The 18,051-nt window shown below is 33.2% G+C and overlaps 1 protein-coding gene and 1 long non-coding RNA gene across 3 annotated transcripts; both read right to left on the reverse strand.

Annotated features, from left to right (window-relative positions):
- On the reverse strand, positions 11,796-12,149 carry LOC109342349. Its single transcript, XM_019580347.1, has one exon. It carries the CDS (start codon positions 12,147-12,149, stop codon positions 11,796-11,798), a length of 354 nt encoding a protein of 117 aa, XP_019435892.1.
- On the reverse strand, positions 13,758-17,569 carry LOC109343440. 2 transcript variants are annotated; one of them, XR_002107211.1, is made up of 5 exons: positions 17,214-17,569; positions 17,045-17,128; positions 16,809-16,952; positions 15,877-16,025; positions 13,758-14,354 (listed from the first exon to the last, which is right to left on the reverse strand). It is a non-coding gene; the product is annotated as an uncharacterized LOC109343440 (long non-coding RNA). The 2 variants fall into 2 exon arrangements; XR_002107210.1 differs by having other exon boundaries at positions 13,759-14,354; positions 17,045-17,569.

Raw genomic sequence — 18,051 nt, forward strand, 5'->3', positions numbered from 1 at the left:
AATTTAGTAGCTCAAAGCCATCAAAAAATATAACTTTTAAATTAGATAGTCTAGGTTATTAGGGGTGACAATTGGATGAGTTTGACTGAATTTGAATTTAGATCCTAATGGATGGATAGAAAACTATCTACCAATCCATATGAATCCATTACATTACGTCACATTTTTAAATTATTCAATTCATCCATATACAATGGATTCCAATCCATACATTCTATATATGTATCCATTTAAATGGATTGGATAGATGGATATCAAACCCACTTTTTTTTAATTTGAACAAAACAATTTTAATAAAGCAATTTGAAGAAAAAATTTATTTTAAAAATTATTATTTAATAAATCATTTTTAAATATCAATTTAAAAAAAATTAAAAAGGGATTTTTTTTTTAAAAACACATTTTAAAAAATAATTTTCTCAACGAACACTTTTAAAAATTGTTTTTTTGATAAACACATTAAAAAAGTTGAATTTGTGAAGTTTTTTTATAAGCACTCTTATTGGTAAGAATATCTGGTGTAACATAATTGGCAGGGGTGTAAAAGTTTGGTTCGGTTTTTGACGCAATTTAGTGACGAACCTAATACAAAGATACCGTTCGATCCAACTCGATTAACCGCAAATTTTATTTAGGCACCAAACCGAAACGTTCATTCACTGTTCAATTTTTAACTTATTTAAAGAAAATTCTTTAAGAAATAGATGAACAAAATTTGAAGGTATAGAGTCAACTAAATGAATATTAAACACATCAATAATAAAGTATTTAATACCCTTTCTAGTAAAATAATAATAATTCAACATCTCAACGCACTGCAAACTTGAAATTTTAGTCCACAAAATCTTCGACAATGTCCAACAAAATTTAAGAATGACAAACTTGGTACCAATATTTTAGTCCAACAGTAACACCTAATACCCCACATCATTAGTAATGTCCTCGAGTTCTTCCTTTATTTTCTTTCAAGTTTGCAGTGCGTTGAGATGTTGAATTATTATTGTTTTACTAGAAAGAGAATTAAATACTTTATTATTGATGTGTTTAGTATTCATTTAGTTGACTTTATACCTTCAAATTTTGTTCATCTATTTCTTAAAGGATTTTCTTTAAATAAGTTAAAAACTGAACAGTTAATGAACTGTTCGGTTTGGTGCCTAAATAAAATTTGTGGTTAATCGAGTAGAACCGAACGGTATCTGTGTTAGGTCCGGTCACTAAATTGCGTCAAAAATCGAACCGAACTTTTACATCCTGCCAATTATGTTGCACCAGAGATTCTTACCATTAACAATGCTTATAAAAAAACTTCACAAATTCACCTTTTTAAAAGTGCTTATCAAAAAAGCAATTTTTAAAAGTGTTTGTTAAGAAAATTATTTTTTAAAATGTGTTTTTTTTAAAAAAAATCACTTTTTAAGAAAACACTTTTAATTTTTTTAAAATTGATATTTAAAAATGATTTATTAAATAATAATTTTTAAAAGAATTGTTTTTCTTCAAATTGCTTTATTAAAATTGTTTTGTTCAAATTAAAAAAAAAAGTGGGTTGGATATCTATCCATCCAATCCATTAAAGTGGATACATGGATAAAATGGATGGATTGAAATACATTGGATATGAATAGATTAAATAATTTAAAAATGTGATATAATTGATTTATATGCATTGATGGATAGTTTTCTATCCATTCATTAGGATCCAAATACAAATTCATCAAAACCCATCCAATTTCCACCTTTAATCAGAATTAATCCATCACATAGTCTCTTTGTCAAGTACGTTTGTTTGGCACTTGTTTGGGCTATCTATTGCGACTTGGGCCTAAACATTATCATTCCAAATTAATTCATTGCAAATATCCTTTCTTCATTTTATCTTTGCCTTTTATTATTTGATCTTATATTTCTTACTATATTCTTTTATTCCTTTCATTTTATTTTCGTTTTTCTTTCACTTTTGATTAATTGTAATTCATTTTTATTTTCCCCAATTCTCTTTCATTATCTATTACCTTCAATTTGTCCATTCTAACTTTAAAACTTCATTTTTTTCATCTGATACAACACTTAATTGAGATAATCATGTCCATAACAAGATCACCATGTAAAATTTAACTACCTCATTCATTTGCACACACTTCCCAAAGTTTTGTTTAACCAAATCCAAATTTCACAATACATAATTACATATATGTATATCTTCTAATTACTATAACCCTAAACATTGATTTTCTAACAATAATTATATTTATATATCCACTAAGATGCACCTTTGCACTTTAGCAAAACAAAAAAATATTGTTTTCTCATTTGTATTAATATGAATTTAATTAGGTAGACAACTCATGTTTATAGTTTTGTTTAACAAAAGTCAGAAGGAGACAGAAGTCGAAAACATACACAAAAATATTCATTGGATATACTTTGTCATTCGCTTATAATCTCCACTTCCAAGTCAAGCTAATAACCCAACTACTTATTGTCTTTAGTTAAAATTCAAACACGTTTAAGTCATAAATAAGACCAAACAGTTATGCATTACATCAGAGAAAAACAAGAATATCTTCGGTCATAATAGGCGGTTCATGTACATCAATATATTATCACCGGTATATGTCGGGATATGTATATACATATAGATATATTGTATATGAGCTTTCCAATATTTTAAATTTCGGTTGTGCATTTCCTGATAATTGACATCATTCAAACATATCATTAAATTTTATTTACTTTTATCACTCAAACAAGTCAAATAACTATAGTAAGAAATTCAAGCCAATAACAACAATAATTCAAATAAAATATATGCAATAGATAATAATTCCCCTAAATAATGAGAATTTGTGAGGAACGGAAATAAATAATTGCATCAACTAAAGACACAAGATTTTAACGTTGAAAATCTTACCAACATGAGACGTAAAAACTGTTGTATAAGTCATTTAATTAAACTCCATTATGATCAAAATACGAATACAAGAGTACTTGTTGGTATTTTTGGTAAGGCAAGTGAAGCTTATCGTTTAAGTAACAAAACTGGTAAATATTAGGATATTGTTCTCAGAGAGCAATTCAGATCTCTATTATTTTCTACAATAGTAAATTGAGTAAATATATACAAAGTTGAAAAAAAATATTGTTCATTGGTTTAGGTTATCAAAAAACGGTTAATTTAAAATAGTTTTCTAAAACAAAATAAAAATAGTTGGGATTGACTTTCATCATTCATCCTCTTTGTAATCTTTAGATTCAATTCTATAAAACTTGCGAAGTTATTGATCTTCATGCGACATTTTCTTCGAATCATTTATATCAATTCATTGATTACAAAATCCTTAGATAATTCATCAAACACCAATTCCTTGGATATTTAGTCAATTATCTAGCATTAAATCCAATGTAAAAGCAATTCATACATCATTGTCCATTTCTAGATTAATGATGAATCAGGAAAGATTATCCAAGTTTGATTCCAAGTTTAACTTCCTAGTTAAACTTAGATCCAAGATCAAGAAACTAGAAATTAAGAAGAATCAAGGATTAAGCATAAAATAAACTTTCCAAAATCAAACAACAAAATAAATTTGCAAATTGAATCCAAGAATACAAGAGTTAGAAGATTACATTTCAATCCCAACATGGAGAGAATTAGCTACTCATCATATGCATTACAACACTACAATGATGTAAAATACAAGATAATCCAGATCTAAAGTCGTTCCCACGACTTCTCTCATTCTCTCTCGTGTTTCTCTCTCTAGAAAGTATGAAGAAAGTGCTTTGAAACTTATTGCAACCCCCATGATCTGTTTTGTAACCGCCTATATCTGATTCAACGTTTTAGGCTCTCGCTCAAGCTAGAGATTCCCGCTTGAGCGAGCAAGACAACTATGTGCCTCGCTTGGGCAAGGTGCTCTCGCTTGGACGAGAGTCACACAAAGATTTGTCCTCCAGAATTAACAATTGTCACTTGGTGAGAGACACACAAAGATTTGGTCTCCAAAATTAGCAATTGTCGCTTGGGCTAGGGATCCAGAGCTCCTTTTACGCAGATTCCTTCAAATTCCATCTTTTCTACTCCTTATTCTCCTACAATTGACACAAAAACATGTAACATCCTTAAACAAGATTAATCACACTACATTCTTTAGAGTTGTGCGTAAATTTCATCATAACTACACCATAAGTGCCCAAAATTTTATGAATTTCCTTCACAACATAACACTTAACAACTCCCCCAAACCTAGAATCTTGCTTGTCCTCAAGCAAAGTAACGGATTTAACTCAACAAAGTAGTGAACCTGATTTTTAAACAATTTAATTCAATGATGTCAATCATCTAGAATCATGGTGAAACTTTTTCAAGAAGACCTACTTCATGCTTGACCATAGTGATCTAAGTTTTTAGTGATTGCAAAATATGTATGCAGTTCAAGTTCAAACAGAATAGCAAGATTAACTACTCAATTCAATCAAATGAACTCTCTTATACTCTCGGGGGAAGTGTTTCACTCAATTCTTTACTAGAATCATACAATTTAACTTTGTCTTTCATTTCAGTTATGTCATGTACACATGTTCAATAACGAATCTCAAGGGCTTGACATAGGTTTCTAATGAGGCTTCGCTACAAATAAACTTTGTTTTTCTAGGATACAAAGAAGGAGATAGACCATTAGTGCATACTCAAACTTCCTTCACTTGTCCACTTTGAAGTGCACTTTCAACTTTCTTTCACCAAATCATCACTTATGCTACTAACCATTTTGATTCCCCTTCTTCAATTGACTCTTTCTTTTGAGTCTTCACTTATTTTGGCATGATTCACATTTTTTTCTTTCATTGCCTCATGCTCATCATTCACACATAATTGAAGAAGGAGAATTTTCAATTCACATTTCAACTCAGATACATAAATCACAATTTTTTCCATTTCCCAACATAATAATTAAAATCTGTATGCACTAATGATCTTTCTCATGGGTATGGGGATTGATATATTTTATTGTGGCTTGGGTGCATGATTTTCAAAAAGAAATTTTCAACTCAAAGGGGCTACAAAGAATTGGATTCACGATTCATAAGGGTTGGCTTTCTGGTTGTAGCTTAACTCTCCTAAACTAGGCCTTAATCATTTCCTTGATATTTCATGCTTAATGGCAATTGACACAAAAATCAGGCAAAACTAATTGATAAAATCCAACAAAGTCACTCATCTGTGTTTGGATACACTCTTTCACCAGTTTGAAGGTTATTTTCCTTTGATTAAATTGTTCATTATTCAATCTATTCAGTCTATGTCTGATTTATGCATCCACATCCCGAAGTCAGTCAAACTCAGAACCCTAATCACTTGCCATTCACAAGGCCTACACAAAAAAAATTTCTAACATGAAAACACAATTGGATTTTTTTTTTGAATTTTCTTCTAAACATGCACACTTTATTGAGTTAAACACATTACTACTCATAGACAGACTAACACATACATGATTGAACACACTTGAAATAAAAACAGCTGCATATAGTTACACACAACTACTTAAACATAAATGACTTGAAACATTGAAATGAAAGAACCAGTTTGTTGTTTTCATTATATGTTCATCACCACATCATTTTTTATTCATCATCATCTGCATCAGGACTAGATGGTCCACCATCTCCTGCCTCCCATGGAAAAGTAGGCCTAACCCCAGTTCATGGATACTGTACAGTGAAATCTCTCTAGGACTCATCCATAATTGGTTGTCTGGATATTGAATCTGATATGATGCATAAAAGTCATGTTGCTTGTACATCTGACACTGTCTGAGGATATCATTCTAGAGTATAACATGATATTGAAGAACAAAAGACAAAATGCACTTATAATTTTTGACTCGTGATGGAAAAGTGGAGTGTGTGCAAGTCTTTTATGCAATGATTTATATAAACAAAACAACACTGGTAACAAAAATAAAACAACATAAAAACAGTAAAAGTTGGATTGCCTTACAGGTAGCACTTGTTTAACGTCATTAGCTCGACGCTTGTTTCTTTATGTGTTTTTGAGATGGATGATTATGGTGAGCCGCTCGACGTCACCATCCAAGTATGGTTTCACCATTTGTCCATTAATTATCCAGCTTCTTTGAGATGCAGGATATTGCAATTCTATCACTCCATCATTTGTTTTCACGACTTCAATCAATCTTTGTTCTTCCCCACGTGATAAAGTGTTGCTAATAACAACCGATTTATTAACTCCATCTTCCATAAATGCATACTTCAAATGTGAAGACACCATTTTCATTTCCAACTTATGAGTTTCAATTTCCTGAGTTTAGGTTAGCTCCTAAGTTTGGACATGTTGAGATGAAAACTCTCGGTATACACCTAGCTCTGCTACATAATTCTCAATACTCTTATCCTCTTTTGCATTTATACCTTCAGGTGCACCCATCAAAGTTTTCTCTAAACGACTGCTTTTGTGTAGATGTGTGTCATTCATGTATAGTTCTTCACTGACATCTACTCTGAAACAATGTTGCTTGTCCTTCGAAGGATGCATGGCTTCAAACACGTTGAAGTTCACTTCATCATATTGTCCCCTGACTTTTAGCTTTCCCTCATCAACATCAATATTCACCCTGGAAGTCTTCATGAAAGGTCTCCCCAAAATCAGAGGAACTTCTGCATCCTCTTCAATATCCATTATCACAAAATCGACTGGAAATATCAACTTGTCCACCTTAATTAGGACATCTTCTACAACCCCATAAGGAAATTTCATTGATCTATCTGCAAGCTACAGAGTCATCCTTGTAGGTTTGATTTCTAAATCTCCAATCTTCTTCAACATAGACAAATGCATGATATTAATGCTGACACCCAAATCCAATAGTGTCTTCCCCACAGATAATTCTCCAATAGTGAGTGGTATTGTGAAGCTTCTCGGATCCTTAGTCTTTTCAGGTAAAGACTTATGAATTATTACACTACAACCAACTTCAAGTGTCACTGTCTCCTCAGAAAACTTCATATTCCTTGTCAACATATTCTTCATAAACTTGGCATAAGTAGGCATTTGTTCCATGGCCTCCATGAAAGGTATATTGATCTGAAGGTTCTTGAATATATTCGCGAACCTTGTATATTGTCTCTCTTTGTCTTTCTTGGAAGGATTTTGTGAATAAGGAAGACTTTTCAGATGTGGAAGTTCCTTCTTTTTCTTCTCTTCTCCACTCTCTACGTTCTCCTTATTTGGCATCTCTTCAAACTCCCTTTTTTCTCCCTCAATCTCTTTTTCTATTAACATTTCCTCATATATTATCAAATTCTTACCAACATCCTTGACAATCACCTTTCCGCCCCTGGTAATAATGGCTTTGTAGTATTCCTTAGGATTAGTCCGTGTTGGCTGAAAACTGTTGGTGATCTAAATGCTGCTCTGCCATGTATTTTGCCAATTGACCCACTTGTGTTTCTAGATTCATAATAGATGTTTCAGTATATTTTTGGTTTGTGATTGACACTTGCAAGAAATTTTCCAAAGTATCCTCCAATTTGGTAAGTCTTTCATGCATTGGTGGATATTGACCCTGTTGGAATGGTTGCTGAAATGGTGGTTGTCTGTTTGATAGCCCTACTTCTGGTCCGCAACCATAATTATGGTTTTGATTTCCCCTTCAACCCTGCAAGAATTGATTGATGTATGAAGAGTTGTTGGGGAAGTTTCCTTGACGAGGCTAATTATTCACATATTGAACCTCTTCCTCTTGATTTTTGTTAGGCATAGAACAATGACCAGTTGCATGATCACCTCCACAGAATTCACAGCATAATACTTGTTGATGAACCGGAGGAGTTCGTACCACATTTAACTGTTGAGGCAGCTTTGGCATCTGCTTCTCGTCTCCTCTCGATTGTTGTTAGAATCTTATTCTAAGCCAGAATAGCATCAGAAGTGTTCAAATCTAACACCCCCCCTTTTCTGTATTGTCCTCACGTTGTGTTGAGCTTGCCTATCTGTTGAAGATAAAGTAATTATAATTTGGATGGCTTGCTCAACATGAACAACCATCATAGTGCCACCTATTGCGACATCTAGTATTATCTCTGTCTCAAGTTTGAAATCATTGCAAAATAAATTCAGCTAGTCCACATCTTTGAAACCATGATTGGGGCATTTTCTCAACAGCATCTGAAAACGTTCACATGCTTCATAAAATGCTTCATCTGAACCTTGCCTTAAAGTTGATATCTCAAACTTTGCATGCACATACCGTGCTGGTTGGAAGAATCTGGTTAAAAACTTGGATTCCAAATCACTGAAGTTGGTTAAGCTTTGGGTACAAAGAGATTTGAGTCATTCCCTATCTTCACCAAGGAGAGAAAATGGAAAGAGCATCATATATGCAACTTCCCTCACATTGTCATTGTACCCTATTGTCGCCACCAACTCATAAAAATTATTCAAATGAGCATACAAATCTTCATAATCTTTCCCCATAAACTGATGAACACTGACCAAATTCAGATATGCGGGCTTGATCTCAACTGTCCTTTCGGTATGTGGAATGACAATATTTGAATAGTGTCGCATACCTTGGTACATAGCATAGTCATCTAACGTCCTCCTTGGAGGATTAGGCCTCTCATTATTCCTAGTTTCCACATTTTCATTCTCCATTGTTTTTAATTGAGGCTCTAAAATAATTGATTGTTTGGAGCTACACTATGCTTCCTAATTACCCTGATTCCTCTTCTCCTTTGCCTTCTTTCGATTACTCTTGGCTGACTTCTCAATTTCTAGATTGAACTATAATTGTTCTTCAGTAGCCTTTCCTCTCAAAATCATAAATGAGAAGACTGCAGCAAGGGTTGGCACAAAGAGTAATATAAAGTAAAACCTACTTAATTTTTTAATTATTTACAACTACCCAACAAACTATATTAAAAATTAATATAAATTGCACATTGCTCCACCACAACGGTGCCAGAAATTTGTTGGTGTTTTTGGTACAGCAAGTGAATTGTATCGTTCAACTAACAAAATCGTAAATAATGGGATATCATCCTCAGAGAGCAATTCAGATCTATACTATTTTCTACAATAGTAAATTGAGTAAATATATACAAAGTTGAGGAATAATATTGTTCATTGGTTTAGGTTATCAAAAAATGGTTAATTTATAATGGTTTTCTCAAACAAGATAAAAATGGTTGGGATTGACTTTCATCATTCTCCCTCTTTGTAATTTTTAGATTCAATTCTATAAAACTTGCGAAGTTATTGATCTTGATGTGACATTTTCTTCAAATCATTTATATCAATTCATTAATTACAAAATCCTTAGATAATTCATCAAACACAAATTCCTTGGATATTTAATCAATTATCTACCATTAAATCCAATGTAAAAGCAATTCATACATCATTGTCCATTCCTAGATCAATGACGCATCAAGAAAAATTATCCAGATTCGATTCGAAGTTTAACTCCCCAGTTAAACTTAGATCCAAGATCAAGAAACTAGAAATTAAGAAGAATCAAGCATTAAGCACAGAATAAAATTTCCGAAATCAAACAACAAAATATATTTTCTAATTGAATCCAAGAATACAAGAGTTAGAAGATTACATTTCAATCCCAACACAAAGACAATTAGCTATTCATCCTAGGCATTACAACACTAGAATGATGTAAAATACAAGATAAACCAGATCTAAAGTCGGTCCCATGACTTCTCTCCTTCTATCTCATGTTTCTTTCTCTAAAACGTATGAAAAAAGTGCCTTGAAACTGATTGCAACCCCCATGATATGTTCTGTAACCGCCTATATCTCATTCAGCGTTTTAGGCTCTCGCTCAAGCTAGAGATTTTCGCTTGAGCGAGCAAGACAACTATTTGCCTCACCTGGGCGAGAGTCACACAGAGATTTGGCCTATAGAATTAACAATTGTCGCTTGGGCGAGACACACACAGAGATTTGGCCTCTAGAATTAGCAATTGTCGCTTGGGTGAGAGACACGCAGAGATTTGGCCTCTAGAATTAGCAATTGTCGCTTGGGCTAGGGATCTAGAGCTCCTTTTACGCAGATTCCTTCAATTTCCATCTTTTCTACTCCTCATTCTTCTACAATTGGCACAAAAACATGTAAGGTCCTTAAACAAGATTAATCACAATAGATTCTTTAGAGTTGTGCATAAATTTCATCATAACTGTACCATAAGTGTCAAAAATTTATATGAATTTCCTTCACAACATGGCACTTAATAGTACTGTCTCAAATTACTACGCAAATGGTGCTTAACGATAAGGCAAACAACACAATAACAAGCTTGAAAGCGAGAACAAAGTAGTAGAAAAGACCATAAAATCAACTATTGTAATTGCTCGATTTCTCCAACTTAAGATGACTTCTCAGTGATTCAACTATTAAGAATAAAGTGCTAGAAATTGCGAAACTCCAGTACGAATTTGTCTTTGGTCGAACAGTGAGCGAATTTGCAATGACGGATCCACGACAATTGCTTTGAATTCAAGCGACACTCATATTTTCTCTCTCGCTTTTCTATTGTCTTTATTGCCTAAACTGAGTATGAATATGCACTCTCACTTAAGTGATAGAAGTGAACTTTCAATAAATGAGTATTTCTACACATAAGAATATAGCTCAAAACTCAATATTAAATTGGGCTCCTATTAATTAACATAATAATAATAAATATTTAAAAAATTTAATTAACATGATAGTTTTTTCATTCATGCTTTTTGGAATTTGGAATAATAGATCACTATTAGAAAAGAAAGAGAGACAAGGTGGAGAGAGAAGTGAAAACAAATTTGTTCAACAAATCTGAACACTCTTAAAAACACCAAAATGTAATTCACACTTCCAAAGACTTCTTTATTATTTTTCTCTCTCAACAGTATCAAGCTTATGTGTCTCCTCATTCATGTTGATAAAACTTAATATACAAAGGTAGGCAAACTAAAAAATGTTTGACTATTAATTATGATTAGTCAACCCTGGATTTTATATGAAAATCACATATTAGGAGGAGAAAACAAATTTGTATTACCTTATACCAAAACTAAAATATTTTGTTATTGTCAATATACTTAAATCACAGTTTTATCTTATATTCTAATAAAAAGGCTCCTCCAGCAAGTAGAATAAGATACATATTATATATATATAATATATATATATTCTCACTCTATCAAACATGCAATACGCTATTTCCGAGAATTATCTTATATTCTATGGAACTAAACTAACGTGTTTTCAAAAGTCAAATTAATTGAACACGGTATCCATTCCTTTACACACATATTCATATTCAACAGCTGAAGATTGAATTGTCTACAACTCTATATTTCTCATAATTTGATGTTATAGCATTCGTTCAAAATAAATAGAATAAAAAAATCAGATAAAAATTAACAAAAAAAAAAAAGAGAAGTTAATATTGTAAGAATGAAGTTTAATTATATATAAGATGACATTGTTTCTGCCTTTCTGCTATGCTAAAAATAACAACTCTACACCAAAAATCTGAATATGAAAGAACATCCTAGGCCTGTTTGTATAAATATAAAGCATAACCATGCTTCTTTGTAATCTACATAAACTACAAAGTATATACAAATTTAAGAAACAAATAAAACTAAAGAAAAAAAGAAGATGAAACACTCTGATCTGGGAACAAATTTAACAACAAAAAAAGTGAGATGAGCAAGGAGAAGAAGATCCATGGCAATTGAAAATGAATGGCTTGTAGTTACTTTTACTATTCTAGTTCTTGACGTTGTTGATTCTTTTGCTTGGTCCAGAAGATGGAACTTTCCCTTTAGGGAGCATGTTCAAGATCAATGGTCCATATTTCCCACCGGAGAGAGTAAATTCCGGCGACTGAACCTTTCCGGTAACAACCACCATGTGGTCACATGGTAACACGTGACCAGCTAGCTCCTCCTTCTCTTTTAGAAACACCCCTTCACTGGGAAGTGCTATGTTTAAGGTTGTCTCAGTGGTTACAAGGCTAGTGACACCATTCAAAAGCCTAGCATATGATGAAGAAGATGATATCAAAAACAGAAAGAGTAGTAGTAACATTGCATGGTTATGGTGGTTATTGAAGTTTGCCATTTTGTAACGATGATGGAGAAAGGGCTTTTTGGGGAAAGAGAGATTGAGAATTTGAGAGAATTTGAAAAGAAGTTTTTTGGTTGATTTGTGGGATGAGGTGTGAGATGGGTTTGGTTAATATATTTATACATGGGAGTAGAGGTGGGAATGAGAGAAATGGTATGAGAAGTAACCTTGGTATGTGGCAACTAGTACGATTATTTCCATTATTAGAGACAAATACTCTAAAAATAAAATATAATATAATTTTTAATGATATATCTATCATTTTAGTTACAATAAAATAATATTTTTGTTGTTAAGAACAAAAAGAGAAATATACATTTCTCTATTCATTAATAAAAATGATCATTGTTTATGTATCATGTGGTACATTCCAATGTTAGTTTAACATATCAGCAAAAACATAATAATTTTATTTCTAATTGTAAGTTGTATAACAAACTATGGAGAAAAAAACTGATAATATTTTGCTATTTATTTCCTTTTCTATATTAAAAATTGTTCGAATTTAATAAAATAAAACATTTTTGTCAAGAAAAAGTATTTGAGCTAATAAAATCCCTCCATCTTTATATATATATCTATATATTTTTTTTTTCGGTTCATTTTTATCATTATTTATTCATATTTTGATATAAATAAAACATTAGTCATGGCATTTTGGACTATTAAATTGGACTAGCCTAGTGGAATAATCTGTTATAACACGAGAATAAGGAATGGGGGACATGTGGGGGAGTTGACAAGGTCAGAGAGAAATTTCAGAACATATAGAATTGTAGTAGTTGTGCTTCTGTGACTTTTGTAACTCTCGGCAAGTTTTTTTATTGACCATGATTTTCAACAAACTCTCTCTCATGCCGTATTGCCTTACGTTGGATTTTTCTCTTACGACTTTTTAATCAACTATAATTAATTGTAGTTTTATACATGCGTGTCAACTACTTCAAAAGTAGTAATAGTATAAAATCTCATCAAGATTTGCTCTCAGAATTATTAGCAATCCATTTACTCACAGAGTAATCTGATGGAAATAAATGTAAGTCAAGGAGCAAATAAAAAAACTACAAATATTCATCTCCTATATGTTTAATAGTACAAAATTTTACTAAATCCCAAAAAAACAAAAAAGTTAAGAGATAAATTCATGTGAACAGGGGTAGTCATGCACTTAGAAAAATATTATTTCCTTATTCATAGGATGATGAGATAATCTTAGTAGTCCAAACAACGTGAATTAAACAAATTCATTATCAAGAAAGTATAGATAACAAAATAGACCATACTTGTAGGAAACATGCCAACCTGCTTATCATGAGTTTGTTATCTGGCCTATAATAAGTTAGACTAGACTTTTTTCATGAACAACTCATACTTTTTGAAAAGCTGAATTTGTTTAATAGGGTGGGTTGTAGGCCACCTAAAAAGCGTATTAAGTCTAACAGACCGATCTATTTAATTATATTATGTAATAATGTACCTGTGAACACTCAATTTTGTCCAGCTTCTTTACAATAATATAAAATGTTCAGAAAAAAGGAGAAGAGAAAAAAAGAATTAAAAGTTTGCATTTTTTATTGTCTCTTAGCTAATTTTATCTTTGAATCATAATCAACTTGAATAAAAAAAAGGGGAATTACTAGTTGCATACACAAATACACTTGGAAATCAAAGAGCCACTAACTTAGGGGCATAAAAGTCTAGTCCCGGAAAGTAGATGAGCTTTTGAGGGATTCCCTCTTTCTTTTTTTAAGCCACAAGCCAACTTCAGTCCATAAACCAAACTAAAGTCCTTAAAGCCAATGAAGTTGTTAACATTTCATTAGACAAACGTATAATTACAATCACTAGGTATATAAGTAAAGAGGACAAGGCACTGCCCCTGAAGGTTCAAATACTTGATAAACAAGGCATACAAAGAGATTATCATTTAAAACCGTACAAGGCATTTCATTTGGAATAACCATGAAGATGGTTGAAAGAGATCTGACACCTAATGTCATCAGTTATATGTTGCAAAGTTATTGGATGGATGAAGCCATGACGCTCCTAACAGAAACGCGTCATTAAAACTCAGTTCTAGGCACCATAACTTGTGATTTTCTTCTTGATGGCATGTCCAAGTCAGGAAGAAGCATGGATGAACGGGACGGAGTTGAGGCTGTGCGTGCCAATTCCACCACCTAATTCCCTCAGTTGTAACTGCAAAAAGAGATTACAATCATAGCATTAGAGTTAAGAACCCGTAGTGAAAATTCAGTCATGACAAAAACTCAAAAAAAAAAAAAGCATGATGTGAATTAACACAATTAGAAGGATTTCAAAAGCGACACAGTTGCAAACCAGAAGCCATTCCTTTTACAGTTACACTCTTAAGGAAGAAGTGGCCTATGCAATTACAGATTTCTAATGAAGCAATTAAGCAAACCAGCAAATAGCCAATTTCAGTTACGAACCAGCAAGGGGCATATATGGGTTATCAATCAAATCATGAACAAGCCATAAAGAGCAAAGGTAATTCAGAAATCATAGGTCTTTCAGTTACAAATTCCTATCAACAGTCAGGGGCAATTTTAAGGCCTCACTAAACCATGAAAATTTAAAAGAGGCAAATCTGAAAGCCTCACCATTTCAGTTACAAATTAGCCATAATTGGCAGCAATAATAGGTAGCATTGAAGTGGAATAAACCAAAATAGAATAATCAGGAAACAAAAGGGTCATCTTACGTTGGATTTCAATTGACAACTCAAGAGGTTCCTATGAACCCTCAATCAGTATAAAAGGAATGGGCAGCAAGCAAATAGGGGGGGACTCCGTGAATAAAGAAAAAATAATAAGAAAGATCAAGCAGATATACACCAGTCCAAATACACACATACGGGGTGGCATACCATAGTTACAGACTACACAGTGATAAAAAGCAGCAAGCATAAACAGAGAAGTTTCATAAAAGAAGATATAAGCATACACATAGCTCTATCATACATACACACATTTTTACTAAGCATCACATATAGCGCATAGAATCCGGAAACAATAACAAAACCACAATCCAGAATGCACACGCAGAGATCCAACCAAAAACATACAACATCCGTATCACTGAATAAAGCAATTCCGTAAGAATCACAGGTCATACCAGGTAATATTTTCTTATTCAGCTTCCAAACTGGTTTTCTGTCCATATATCTATTTTGTACTATCACGTTCAAACAGTTATATAGAAACACATTGGATCAAATAAAACAACATATCACGATAATCTTAAAACAGTTTTGACTAGTTTATGAATGATTGTTACCCAAACCCTTTTGTCATAAGCCTATCTTCGAGCTACATAAGCAATAAAGAATTAAGATGACATTGCAATATATAACACACTAGACTCTGCTAAATGCTAATCCTACGATTATCAATCCGGTGTATGTGGTCTTGTTGCTATCATTATCACTCATTATACTAAGTTACGAATCTGTGATGAAATAGAAAACCTTTTTCAGTAATTTTGTTTCAAGAAAACCCATCAATCTTAGTCTTTTCATTTATGCAATATGTAGTGTTGATAATACTAAAATGCGAATACAAGAGCCTAAAATAAATAAATTAGAAACAACAACACATGGTTTGATATAGTGAGTTCGTTTCACAAAATGAGAGCAACATAGGCAATAAAGCAGACAGTTAAGGTTTCAACAAAAAAGGGAGGCGATTTGGTTCATTACCAAATTCTTTCGTCTCTGTCGATCCCGTGATTGAGAGATTCAGTTCACAACCCGATAAAATAGGTGAGGTGATGCAAGAATCATCCTCTCTGCCGGCTCGTTCGCAGCGTTGTCTCCTTCACGACAGAGACTCCCTTCGGCATTCTTCACTGCGATAATGAAGAGGTTATGAATAAGGAATAAAAGAACGAAGAAACTAACAAAGCAGGGATGACAATTACTAGTTCTTCAAGTCGCCGCAAAAATAGGTGGTTCCACCATTGGGGAATCATCATGCGCCGGCACGGGAAAAAGAATCGAAGGAGGAAACAAAAACAACATTGCTACACACATACACTCAGTAAACACGGTGAAAAAGAGAGAATAGGCTGAGGGGAGAATCTAGCATCACTACACACACATAAGAAGCAAAATAGAGAACGGAGAAAACACTTGAGTATTCATATTAACATACCACACACCACAATACAGAGGAGTAATCAGGGAGAACAAACAGAGAAATCAGAGAGGATTCTGGAGAAAAAGGAGTGGCGCCTAGAAGAAAGTCCTACATCGCATACAGCCATAATCAAAGCATTACTTCCATACATCCAAGCAAATTCAATCTAAAAGACAGGCTCGCATTTCACAAACATCGCAAAGTGGCAGCATACACATCATATAGCAGAAAGCACACCTTCAGGTAAGCAATCAAACCATAAAAAATGACCCCTTTCATTAGGTTCATGTTTTAGACTTATACGATTGATTCTTAAACATCCCCAACCTATCATACAGAACACTCATCAATTTTGATATAAACATAGACATTCATCCTCATATGTATTATGGTTTATTGTCAACCAACCACTTGTCCGAATCGGTTATACACAAACAGATTAAATTCATCCTTTAAAATCAAATAAAAAGGATAAGAGATCAAAGAAGAGTACTGAAACAGAGAATGCGGTTTCCATTCTCGATGTCATCTTTGATGCAAATCCTAATATGAGTGAGAACCAGATCCAAGAACCACCGTGAAGATTCGGGTTCCACCAATGAAATCCGCACTCATCCTCTCCTCGATCTTAATAAGCCTAGACAAGGATATGAAGTTATAAACATGATAAAAATCATAAATAATAGAATAAGTAAGCAAATAGAAAAGTAAGAGTAAATGAAACCCTACCTTACTTCGGTGACCCTCGTGAGAGTAAACCGGAAGCCACCGCGAACCACTTAACCATACCGTCTTCATTCTCCCTCGATTCACCTACCAAAAAAAACCCAAACAGCAAACCAACATTACCGAAGCCAATCGAATAAGAAACGAAAAGTGAAGAAGGAGATGAGTTCACCTTCATCGGAGCTAAAGAGGATGTAGGGATCCCAACCGCGAATAACCTCCTCGTCCAAGAACCATCATCACCTGAACTGCAACCCATTAGAGTGGAGAAGAAGAGAAGCCCGAACCACCGCGAACCACCACCTTGTAGTGACATTACCGACGAATCACAGTCGCCACCGCAGGAGACGGAACCAAAGAAGGGAAGAGAGGGGACACGACTTAATAACCGTGTGGTAGGGAAATACTCCGCTCCTTGTCGCTGCCACCGTCTCACCATCCTTCACCGTTGCCGTCGTTGAGAGAGGAGAGGGAATTGGGTATTAGGGATTTCAATTCCCTTCCAATTTGGGTTTCTGCGTGAAACCACAAAGGGGATCCCCCTTTTCATTACCTAATTCCTTCCTTTATTCAATTCATTCCTTATTTTTATTTTTTTGTTTTATTTGTTCCAGCATCATTAGTTTATGCAATTTTAGTAAAAATGATAATTGTTTACTATGTTTTATATCTCATGATTATTATTGTAGCAACAAAACATCTTATGATTATTAAACAATGATGGTATCCTCTAATCTAAATTATATTAACATTTGTTTTAATAAAAATAAAATCTAATCATAAACTATGAAATTTTATATAGTAAGGTTACGGTTCGAGTTGTCTCTAACTTCTCTGAAAACGAGAAGAAGGTCTACAACCAACACCGTCTCTAAACTATCAATCCCATATATATATATAAATAAACTATTTTATCACCAAATTCTATATGCATAAAATTGAAAACTATATTATCAAATTAATTAAGGAATTCTCATAGTAAGGTTATTGTTCGAGTTGTCTCTAACTTC

This window comes from Lupinus angustifolius, chromosome LG03 (assembly GCF_001865875.1).
Source record: "Lupinus angustifolius cultivar Tanjil chromosome LG03, LupAngTanjil_v1.0, whole genome shotgun sequence".
In the NCBI taxonomy this organism is placed as follows: Eukaryota; Viridiplantae; Streptophyta; class Magnoliopsida; order Fabales; family Fabaceae; genus Lupinus; species Lupinus angustifolius.

What these genes read in the sequence shown, in the direction of transcription:
- LOC109342349 (XM_019580347.1), bottom strand. Translation starts at nt 12,149, where the DNA reads ATGGCAAACTTCAATAACCACCATAACCATGCAATGTTACTACTACTC.